The sequence below is a fragment of the Epinephelus moara genome, chromosome 3, assembly GCF_006386435.1.
Source record: "Epinephelus moara isolate mb chromosome 3, YSFRI_EMoa_1.0, whole genome shotgun sequence".
In the NCBI taxonomy this organism is placed as follows: Eukaryota; Metazoa; Chordata; class Actinopteri; order Perciformes; family Serranidae; genus Epinephelus; species Epinephelus moara.
In genome coordinates this window covers 8,329,834-8,342,150 of record NC_065508.1, presented here as the reverse complement: position 1 = coordinate 8,342,150, position 12,317 = coordinate 8,329,834, and the positions used below count along the sequence as shown (strand labels likewise).

Below are 12,317 nucleotides of genomic sequence, written 5' to 3'. Positions count from 1 at the left end.
CAACGACCCTCCCACTGCCGTCATGGAAATGTAGTTTCTTTCAAAGAACAAATCGTCGTCACTATCGCGCTCGTGAGGTAGAAAGGACTTCATGTCCGGGTCGGTGCTGGGCGTGTCCTCTGACAGCTCACCAGCTGTGCCATTAACGCAGCTACTGAACTTCTGCTGGAGCTCTGTGGGATACATATTAACTTCTTATGACCCAAGTTTACTGTTCTGTTACATCACACTGCATCACTATAATGTCCAATGCTTTTACTTACATTTTGCTTTGTATTAAAAACAAACAATCAATTATCAACATCTCTGCCCGTGGAAAACATGGGGTCCCTTCATGTGTTCTCCAGAGAGGACAGAGTTAAGCCACATGTTGGAAGTACCTGGGATATAATAGTGACCCTCTGCAATGTCCAAATGTGTACATTAATATAACATGTACGTAAACTAAAGTGAATTGTTTTACACTAGATCCTCAACCTTATTCATTTTCAACCCACACTTTTGGGGAGGGGTTAAACAGTCCGCGGTCGTACCGACATTTTGTTTAGGCATCTTTTTTTTTATTACATCTCTGTGGATGTAAATGTACACATAATGGATGTGTTTATGTCTTTGTTTATTGTTGTTAAAATCAATAACGATACTGTTGAAACTCAAACTTTGGGTCATAATTAGTTACAGTTTAGGTTTCTGAAAATCTTAAATGCCTTCAGTGGTTTTCAAATCACTTACCTGCACTGTGTTATTCTCTTTTCATTCAAACCACATGTTGGCTCAACTAACTTGCTCTTCATCCCAACATGCAGTGCTATAGCGCCCTCTAGTGGCACTATCAGCTCAGTGAACTTGTAGACTACCTGTTGAGCAGGTATAAAAAGCATAGGGTAAAAAACAGTGAGTGAGTGACAAACATCTTGATAACTAAATAATAATTTAAAGTAATTAATCAAAAAAGCAAAAAAAGTAAATAAATAGAAAATAATAACAAAACAAAAAAAGAACATCAACAGACATGGAGTAGTAAGAAGTGTATACACTTATATAATCCCACCCACTTCTCAGTATTCATGTTCATGTCTATCCTAAACTTATGTAGAACCATTAATACAGATAAATAAACAACAGCTTTAGATATTAAATTTACAAACCCTATCTCAACCAAGGCCAGATAAAAAAAAAATCAACCAACCCATCAGCATCATCCGTCTTTGTCTGCATACCTCCTAAATTTACTGTCGGTACATCTTTTTAAAGTGTTCTGTGGTTGTGTTTCCCTTTAACTCCTCATATCGTCATTTTGTCATAAGGATCACTGTAAATTTATGATGCTGATCTGTTCTGCACACACATGTATTGCACATCTGTCCGTTCTTGAGGAGGGATCCCTCCCTAGTTGTTCTTCCTGAGGTTTCTACCATTTTTGATTTCTTGTTAAAAGGGTTTTTTTGGGGAGTTTTTCATTGTCTTCTGTGAGGGTCCAAGGACAGAGGGATGCTCTCTGAGGCAAACTGGGATTTGTGATACTGGGCTTTATAATTACAACCGAACTGAATTGAAATCAAGTGTACGAACACAGTGTTTTTTTTTAGATTTAATTTTCCTCTTACATTATATCTCCCCTCCCTGTCACAAAGCATTTTTTGAATATTGCCCGGAAACAGAATATTTCTTGCTTTGTACATTATTTGTTATTTAAAAACAGTGTGTGTTCGTGTGCTCCCTCCACATAAAAATATGTGTAATGTATATAAATTGCTTTGACAGGTGCTACCCCAGACCTCCACACAGTATTTAAGATGCAGTAACATGAGTAAGCAGTAGATGATATAAAATGATGTATGGTCCAGTATGTGTCTTGATTTTCCATAACTGCAATGCTCCTCGCCAGCTTTGATTGAATGTGACTTATTTGAGGTTTCCAGCTGATTTTGTGATCCACTATCACTCCCAGAGATGGATTTTCACACACTTTTTCTAAAGAAACATTATATGTCTTAATTTGCACTTGCATATCAGTTTTTTGATTTCCAAATAACACCATTTTGGTCTTTGTTAAATGTAGCAACAGTTTGTTTTTGTCAAACCATCTTTTCAGTTTATTAATTTCTGTTGTGATCTTAATCAAAAGCAGCTGTAAATCCTCTCCAGAGCACAGAATAGTGGTACTATCCACAAATAACACACATTTTAATGGAGGTGTCAGAGAGGAGGATGCAAAGAAACTATTCAGTATTCTGGACGACGCCTCTCACATTGTGCATGCCACTCTGGAGTCATATCAGAGCACACTGATGAGACCACCCAGGAGCACCACAGAACGCAACAGACGAGTTTTGCTACCTGTGGCCATCAAACTGTGTAACTAACCTACTTCTGTAGGGAGAACAGCTGAAGGAAAAAGGACACTGACAGCAGTATTCTCCTACATTAGATGCACTACGTCTTTTTACATGATGTAAATTGAATATCTTGTGCAATATTACTTTTGTCAAAATCAAAATCATGTGCAATACTACTTCCCGTTGTTATTTCATATACAATATAATGTTTAGTATTAGCCCAATCTGCATTTTTCCACCATTTTAGTTCACTTTTAGTAACTCTTGTACTTATCTTACTCCTGTTACTCTATTAGGCACTGTTTTTTGCTTTTTGCTCCTTAAACACTTTGTATCTTGCATATTTTGTCTGATACTTGATACTCTGTTGTTTTAAAAACTGGGCCTGGTGTATGACTCTGACCTGTGGAACCCACTGGTTGCACTGGTTTTTAAAAGATTATTTTTTGGGCTTTTTGCCTTTAATCGACAGGTAAGTGTGGAATGGGGAGAGAGAGAGAGTGGGGGGATGACATGCAGAAAAAGGTTGCAAGCCAGAATCGAACCTGCAACCGCTGTAGTGAGGCATCGCCTCTGTACATGGGGCGCCAGCACTGTCCACTAAGCTACCGACACCCCATGGGTGAACTGGTTTGGGAACGTTAATTGTTGTTACTGTAATTTGAAGCCTTCTCTGGCACAAGAATTTCCTTCGGGATTAAAAAAAAAAAAAAAAAAAAAAAAGTTCTATTGAATTGAATTGAAATGAATTTTTGAAAAAAGCAAACTATGCCAACTAATCTCTGTTGTGATGATTTACTTCTCTTATTTGATATAATTTTAAATTGAATTTGTTTTTTTATTGGCCTGTTTGTCAGACAAAATAAACAATATGAAGAAATCACCTTGAGTTTCTAGGGAAGCTGAAATTTTAATTTTTCATAATATTACAGAATAAACAGTCAATCAGATGAATCAGTTATGAAAATATTCACTTGCAGCCCTTTATAATCACAACAGTGTGCTGACAGGTAACTGTGTATTTGAATTGTGTTTGTTGGTCTAAGGCTGTTCCTGTTCCCGTTTAAATAAAGGATAAACTAGCAAAGACAAATAGAAGAAAGAAAAACATGATTATGATCATGGGGTATATTTGAACATGAAGTCTAAAATAGTTTTTGTCTTTGTTGATCAGTTTGATTTTCAACACCTCAGTGTTTTAACACCAGAGCAAGAGTTATAGAAACAGGGACAGAATCTTAAACAGAAACAAGTTAATTCATTTATAAATGTTATTAACATGTTTGTTATATTGGCCAACAAGTTGTCACTCCCAACTCGTCACATACAGCAGCTTGGTCAGTAGACCTACACTTTAAACTATGATGCTCAAGATACCCCTCCAGCATTCGTTTTGGAGGTGTCAGTTTCGGCTCTTTATATGATAGTGTCTTTTCAAAATAAACTTCTATGTTCACAGGAAACATACATTTTCTGCTTGTTACATGCATACAGTGACTTTTCAAAATAAACTTCTGCACCAAAACTAACTGAGGCAACAAACTACTTGGTTAGGTTTAGGAAAGGAATCAAGGTTTGGGTTAAAATAAGTATGTTTGTTAAGTTACACTTAATGTGATGTAAGTAGCAATATTAATTTTGTTATTGAAACTATGATGAAAAATATTTATCAACAACCTTTTTCCATGATGAAGATGAGACGTTGACAAGCGAAGAAAAAAAAACTGAAAGAAATTGGAAAGAAAAGAGTGTTGTGTTATTAACCTCAGGAAAATGTGTGCGAGCTAAAGTCAATTACTGAGGAGTGACTGATGCACTGTTCTCCGTACAAATGATTATTTTCATTAACATGGAACTCAAACCAATATTCATACTTTTAAATAAACTTCAGGTAACATTTCCCTTCAGAGTGCATAAAGCACTTTAGAATCAGTCTCAATAAACATCATTTACTGCCCGATTTGCATGAGTAATTATCTCTTGGAATTCTATGGAAAAATTAGCCAAACAATCTGCTCAATCACCAATTATGGACAGAAAGATTGGTGGCACTGAGCTGTTTAAATGAGTTGTAAACCATAATTTGGTATGTTGTGTTTCAACATCAGCTTTGTTTCAGGATATTTTTCACTCTAATTAGAGGTAGTTGGATCTCATATTTATTAATTTGAGCCACATATGTCTTGTTATCTTAGTCCAAAATTAATGCTAAAGCACCCACTTTGTTAAATGTTCTCTAATGTCACTTTGCACTCTGGATACAAAGTGAACGAGAGATTTCCTTCTGTAAATCCTCAGAGAACTGACAGTAAAGAGACAAGCTCATGCATGTCCATACAAGCCCACAGAGGTTTCCACTAATCCCCTCACACTAATGACTTGTCATCGCTGTATATATGTGTGTATACTTTGTATTGTTCCCATGACTACAAAACTGCCCAACCCAATTAAGTTCCAGCATGTTACCTTGATGCACTTTCTCTTCCTCTTAAAGCCCTTACATGGCCCATGGCTGCCGCGTCAAGGACATAGCCTCTGCACATGGGGTGCCCGCTCCACCAGGTGAGCTAGTAGGCGTCCAGTGATTTTGTTAAAGGGCCAGTGTGTAATATTTGGCATGGTTTATTGTCAAATCTGAATCTGATTCTGAATATTCTACCCATTAATATGTTTATATAAGTGTATAATCGCTATAAAATAAAATTCGTTTGGTTTTCGTAGCCTTATATTTATGCTTTTATATATATATATATATATATATATATATAGCAAGGGCCTTGCTTTAGAGAGGTCGCCATCTTGCGCCGCCATGTATGTACGGCAGCCGGACAATCCAGCCAGCCAGGGAACGCGTTTCACGTGTATAAATAAACCAACGAAGAAGACAGCGGAAGGAAGGAAGAAGGAGGAGGAAACAGCAGAAAGTGTTAGTAGTTCGGCGATAGAGAGTAGTTAAAGTTTCTTTAGTTATAAAGTTTGCGAATGGACCACACTTACCACGCAACAGGAGAGAATGAACCCGACCTGTCATCTGCGAGGAAAAGAAGATGCAAAGAGGGGCAAAGAAAACGGGACAAGCGGCGGCAGAGAATAAACATCGGTGATGTTTTTCAGCGATGGAGGGGGTTCATGAAGGACAAGGGGCTTCAATCTGACGCTGAAGTGGCATGTTTTCTGCTGGACAGGTAAACTACCAAAATAAATGCTACTGTTTGTCAGCACGTAGTATAATCGCGTTACGTGTCGGACTCGACAAGTAGGGAGTGAGGAGGAGAGTTTGTAAAGTTACATCATCTCCACATAGACCAATTACTGTAAAACACTTGCGAAAAATTTAGTCTTATGTCAAAGACATAACAGGCATAACATCCTCCCCTCCTCCTCTTCCCTCTCCGTGGCTGAGGCACGCCGCCTGCCCTTCCTGCACCTCTTCCTCTCCCTCGTCTTCCTCCTCTCCCTCTCCCTCCTCTCCCTGTCTTCTGTGGAAAATCACTCTGCAAACACATATTATAATATGTAACGTTAACGGTTATCCTACCAACCTAACGATTATTTGCCGCACTGTGCCATGACTTCATTTAGCATTACTGTGCTAATGTTTGCTCGTGTTACCAAAACAATAAAACACTCCTAACATATTAGTAATATGGTTTAGATCTTCACTTCATTGCTCGTTGCTTCGGATATGTTACCGGCAGAGACACTGCTCTCTGTCGCGGACGACGTCATTTTTCCAAAGTGTTTTGGTCCTCGGAGGCCACCGTAACTTTGGCGAGCGAGCGAGTGAGCGCTGCAATCTAGAATCTAAACGCTACATGTCACTGTTTTCAACCCATTTTACACACTGGCCCTTTAATTAAGATGAATTTTGATAAAACTTGACAATATTGTAGTTTGCTGTACGTAACCACTAACAAGCTTTGTGTACTTTTTTTTTTTTTTACACAACATCATGTTAAAAGAGAGTAATGAAAAGCATTTTGATAAAGTTTATTATATGAAATATTTCCTCAGTGAAATTGCACAGGACAAATGTGATAAACCCCATTATAGTCAGACAACAAATGATTAAAATACATTTTTGGTAACACAAGCCATACTTATCATAGATTTAAACTCAACATCAGTCTTGTGTCTCTCAGTGACTGCACATGCTTGAAGAATGTACATAGACAGGCTGTACTGCTGTCAGACTGTTATACTGTTGCCTCAGGATCCAGTATGTCAGCGCTCCAGAGCAGAACAGTCAAAGATCGTGAACACCAAGTCCTATTTCAAAAAACAAAAAAAAAGAAAGATGAAATAGGTAAGGTGTGTGTGATTGCATAAGATCTTTACTCAGAGTTCATATTTCTCATGTTGTAAGCAGCTCAGTTTCACCTGCCTTCATATTCAATACATTGTTATCTGGATTGAAACTGTAGAAACAAAGAGAAATCCTCAGCAGAAAATCATCCATATCAAATGCATACTAATTTCCAGCCTATAATAAGAGGTGAACCTATTTCTGTTACTGAGGCTTACTGAAATGACTGGAGTGAAAGTGAATTAACTTCAACCCGTTGTCGAGACACAGTGGCCCGGTCTGCACAGACAGGTCATGTCAGGCTTTATGGAAAACCAAACGCAGACACACGTGTCCGACTCCACGGTTCAGGAGAGAATGCTCAAATAAGCATCCACAGAGAACTGAACGTTTTTCATAATCTGCATCATAAACCCTGTCTAATCCCATGAAATGACCCACTGAGTGACCCATTAACCGGCAGTCTGTTTGAATGCATTTTATCAGTTTTCTGTTTCATGGCGGGCTGCAGTGGCTCAGACTTTGGCTCATACAAAGTAGAGGCGTGACTTAAAATATACCTTAATGGACGGTTGTTTAATTTATCCAAGAATCCATGCATGTGGAATTTTGTTGTATGAATCAGGTACCAATAAAATACTTGGCGGTACTTGTACGAGTGTAGATGTACAGTGGAAGAAAACAAAGTATGGGGAACAAAGAAAACAAAGTATAGGGAAGAAAGAAAACATCATAGGGAACAAAGAAAAAGTATGGGGAACAAAGAAAACAAAGTATGGGGAACAAAAAAAACAAATCATGGAGAACAAAGAAAACAAATCATAGGGAACAAAGAAAACAAATCATAGGGCACAAAGAAAACAAATCATAGGGAACAAAGAAAACAAATCATAGGGCACAAAGAAAACAAAGCATGGGGAGCAAAGGAATAACAATTTGCCATTTTAAAGGACAAGAGAAATAAATTACACTATTCAAATATTTTTGTAAATATTTGGTACCTTTGAGATGCTTTAAATTTGGGAGGAGACCATATTTTTTATCTTTAAGTTACATTCTCTGCTATGCATTGTGCCTGGACTCTACTTATTTTTGAAAAGAACTGCAATAACTGAACAGATAAGTGTCAAATCTATCAGTCCACGCAGTTACAGTCAGTGATGCCCCAGAAACCTTTCCTAAGGGTGGCTAGAGGGGTGGTACACCTACACCAAAAGCCATAACTGAACTTCAGGAATTTAATGAAGCGTTCGTAGTATATAGGCTAGTAGATAACTATGTCAATATCAGAGTTGATCAACTGCAAACTAATGTACTTTGGTTTCTTATTTTACACTTAACATTACTGATTTTCTAATGGACATAAACTAATACTATTACAATTAACATCTTGTTTTCCATGACAACCCTGTTTAATGTGTTATGTGTCTGTATATATATATATATATATGTGTGTGTTAGGCGATTCATTGTTCTTTAAATAGGCTGGTTTTCCTTTTCCCTAAAAAGAAGACAATACAACTTTATTTTGAAGGAGTACATTGATCGTAAGGAACGAAACATTTACAGGGAACAAGGCCTCTACAGTTAAGGGGAGACATGCGGGTACCCACAGAACCCATTTTTATTCAGATATTTTGAGGTGAGAGTTCAAGGGACCCCTTTGACCCTATTTGTACCCTTAACAAAACAGCCTAACTTTGGGATGTTATTTGGCCCCCTTCCCGATAAGCTATGCCAACATGATTGGTACTAATGGATGCCTCAGTTTGTCTAGTTTTACACAATACCACAACCTTTATGCATGTCACAGCCTATTAAAGACAGTATTGTCAGCCTCCAATAGTCAGCAATTATATGAGAAGTGTCATGGCCCCCCTTGTGGGTGTCTTACATGTTTATACTTGTGCAACTTCTCATGGTATATATTTGTGGAATTTCGACATAGTGCTACTGCAGTCTCTCCAAAATGGAACTGTTGGTGGTAAACACGCTACTTCTACTACAACTTTTACCTTCTCTATTTGCAGCAAAAGCACATTTTGTCCTCCATTAAAAGTACAGAAAACGTACCAAAAAATCCTGTGCATAGTGATTTAATGGGCAGGTGGTATTTTTTTAAATAGATTAATCTATGGCGTACTTTTTTCAGACATTGGTCATATGAGGCAATGCATATGAGGCCTGTGAAGGCACTTTAACAAAGGTACGGTACCAATGACAAGATTAATCTCTGTATTCTCCACCAGCTGTCTCACTGTGCTTCACTTAGTGTCCCACCAGAGTTAATCCTACTTGATTGCTTCACGTCACAAATATTATGGTAACATTTGAGGCTCATTGTGTTAAACCTGTTTTGTCTGTTTGTCTCGTCTTACCCCGTGACACTTCTCCGACATGATGATGAACAGCTGCCTCAGAGTGAGACCCAGCTTCCTCACGTCTTTGGTGTAAGCGCAGCGGCGATCTCGCAGGCCTTCCACCAGGGAGATGTAGGTCCTCATTTTGTACATCACACAAGCATTCTGCCGGCATGAGTAGCAATTAGTGTCCCTGTGCGTGATTTACAGCTGAGGTCAAAATACCACAGATGTTAGTGTAAAAAAATTCTGGGACAGCCGGAGCACTCAAAAGAGTGTGAAGGATAGACTAAAAGTACAGATCAGAAAACATTTTGTTTTGTTTTTGGTTCTTTGGTTGATGGCTTAAAAGTACTGTCAGAACATTATCTTAAATCTAAACTCTGGTTACCTTTCAAATGTGTAAATTCCCATATTCAAAGTATGAACAGTAACAAATTCAGTCTAGTAATATCAATAAATCAAGGGGAATTTGAAGTCACACTTACATGGACATCAAGGATGAGATCTGGCATGCGTGCCATGCAGTAAGTCTGGGTGCAAAACAACAACATGAAGTTTCAAAATTCAACATTAGCATAATAATCTGATATAATTTTTATACTCTGAAAAATGGGGTTGATGGGGTTAAACTAAATTGAGGAATATCTGTATTTAATAAATAAATGAAGGAAGAAAATAACTAATTATAATCTCCAATACTGTCATAAAATATGTAAAAAAAATAAATAAATAAAAATAACCTATATAAACATCAAAGTAAAACTACAGTATGGCATACAGGACACTTAAACATTACACAGCTTTAGTGTAAGTAAAAATCTATAATAGTGACAACACAGCAGCTGACTTACAGTCTCAGGGTCCCTCTTCAAATCTGCAGCCCACTGGGTGAGCTCTCGTGCCATGTACAGCACCTTGGTGTAGCATGTCGGTGGGTAGAAAGGGTAGCTCAGCACCAGCGGCACCAAACACCAAACGAGCAACAAGTGGTTAAAGATCGCCATGACTCAGTGACACCTACTGCACTAACTGAACCTTTGTTTGTTTGTGTCACCGATGCACACATGCAGCCACGTATGCATGTGCACAGATTGGAAACACACCCTCTGTTTACTCTAAAATAATTATGCAGCCACAGAGGAATGACAGGCGACAACACATTGTGCCAGATAAGACAACACTTATCTTTATAAAGGAGTCAAAGCAGGCATGAGGGGATTGTTTTGTCCATAAATTATGATACTGGGTAGACATAAATTAGTGATGTGGGAGGGAATAAAGCAAGGGAGGAATATTCTGTATGGTATTTCATATATCAGATTTTACTTAAGTAAAAGTAGCAATACGACAGTGTAGAAATATTCTGCTGCCGGTAAAAGTTGTGTTTTTGTTTGTACAATGGTGAAATAATGTATATCACAATATCAAAATAAAATAATTGATGCATACATGTGTAAATTATTTTAATGTTGCAGCCAGTCCTGTTAAAACAATACTCACAAGTTGGATTCATTTATGAAAAACCCTTTTGATTCTTTGAATCTGAGGCACGTTACAGACTAAAGGAATATGAATAAATTACAGGGTAATCGAGGAATGGACACCTAATTTAAGGTAGCCAACAAATCGGTTTTATACATCCGAAAGTCTTCTATTAAAAAATAACTGCTTGGCAACCAGACCAGGCATCTAATTGAGACAGGCGTTTATTTGTCAAAATGTGTAGCCACATCAGGCTAGTAAAAGGGACTGGGCATTTAATTGGGACTAGGCTTTTGATTAAAGTTTTACAGCATGTCTGTTTAGCCGCGGCCAAAGGCTCAATTCCAACCCACAGCCCTCTGCTGCATGTCATTCCCCCTCTGTGTCCCGCCTTCATATTATATCAGTCCTATCAAAAAGCCCCAAAAATATCTTTTATAAAAACTGCTTCCATACATTTCATTTATTTGTATCAGTTGAGTACTGTCTGATAGTTTAAGCAGATTCTGCACAAAGATTTACAACACATGACGGTGGCTTTGGTTCACTCCAGTAGCCACAGTCTCAAGATCCCAACTCAGTATGGAGCACCTTTGGAATTGAATTGCTGCTGCTGTTTTTTATTTTCTTCCGTACATGTTATTTGCTGCTGCATGCATTTTAATTTAAAGCACACTGAGTTTCCACACTGTAATGAAATGTGTTGCCTGAAAGAATCCAGGCAGCCCTGAGGATGAAAAGGGATCAGATCATTCAAATGTTTGACCGTAATATAGAAACAGAAAAGCTTTAATATCTTGTACTATGATAGCTTTTTTCATAACGATGCATTACTGCATTGGGGAGCACGGTGGTTTTGATGCTTTGACAGTAACACTGATCATAAAAGTGATTTATGCTGTAAATTATATTCCCATAAGACCCTTTCTGCATTAATACTGGCTGCTGTCATGTGATGTGATGTCATTTCTATCCACTAGATGAGGCTAATTTCATAGATCTAAACTAGTTACAGCTTCCTGAGCAGTCTCAGCGTCCATCATGTTGAAGTTCTGCAAATTGTTTTCATTCTTTATTTCAAAACTTAATCTAATGAAACCAGAACTTATCTATGACTGATTCTCTTTTCAGGCAAAGAACATTTTCAATTACAAAACTAGGACAACCCTGGCACATGCTGAGGCCACCTGCACGTTAAGTAGCTGCACTCCGTTTCTGTCCAGGTGTGATATGACACCGTCATCACTCATCTCATCCAAAAGAAGAGTACAACTCCTGATGGCGCCGAGCGCTCGATAAGGGATTGGCCTGCTTTTGAGTGATGCTCGTCACTTCTCGTGGGCTGTGTCGAGAGTTGGAGGTCTGTCCCCCGCCGCCGTATGAAGATGGATGGCTCACACTGAATGTGTCTTGGCATGACAGAGAGGAAGAGAAAGTGCGGTATGCGCCGTAAGCATATCTCCAGTCCCACAGTCCCACCACTCAGCCATGCTCCTCTCGACCTTGGCCTGCTCAATTAACAGGGGACGCAGGTGACAGGCTTTATAATGGACGGATGTGTTTTACAGTAAGTAGTTAATGGCCACAGAAGTTACTATATGATGAGAGACTGGACTGCAGAAATCTGCCCAAAGACTGCAAATTCCAATGAGGCAAACACATAGTGGGTTTAAAGCCCTGGTTATGAATCATAGAGCTGCTGAGAAACTGTATCATCATGTACTGTGTGTGAGTAATCTTATATTTGAGGTTAACTTCATTACTTAAGTTGTGACATGCTTTGTATGACCTTTATGAGATGATAGGTAAAGTCACTGGGAAACACCT

The 12,317-nt window shown here is 38.3% G+C and overlaps 1 protein-coding gene across 1 annotated transcript; it reads right to left on the bottom strand.

The window, feature by feature from the left end:
• Window positions 1-6,313: 6,313 nt before the first annotated feature.
• Window positions 6,314-10,033, bottom strand: zmp:0000001268 (CYTL1 domain-containing protein). Its single transcript, XM_050040556.1, has 4 exons — window positions 9,860-10,033; window positions 9,494-9,538; window positions 9,024-9,170; window positions 6,314-6,608 (listed from the first exon to the last, which is right to left on the bottom strand). The coding sequence occupies exons 1-4, from the start codon at window positions 10,010-10,012 to the stop codon at window positions 6,564-6,566; spliced, it is 390 nt and encodes a 129-aa protein (XP_049896513.1). The 5' UTR covers window positions 10,013-10,033; the 3' UTR covers window positions 6,314-6,563.
• Window positions 10,034-12,317: the final 2,284 nt, after the last annotated feature.

Bases quoted from the DNA above. Each gene is read 5' to 3' on its own strand.
- zmp:0000001268 (XM_050040556.1), bottom strand. From the start codon at position 10,012: ATGGCGATCTTTAACCACTTGTTGCTCGTTTGGTGTTTGGTGCCGCTG. The intron at 9,539-9,859 runs GTAAGTCAGCTG...TTTTGCACCCAG, and splicing joins TGAAGAGGGACCCTGAGACT to ACTTACTGCATGGCACGCAT. The intron at 9,171-9,493 runs GTAAGTGTGACT...TCATGCCGGCAG, and splicing joins ATCTCATCCTTGATGTCCAT to AATGCTTGTGTGATGTACAA.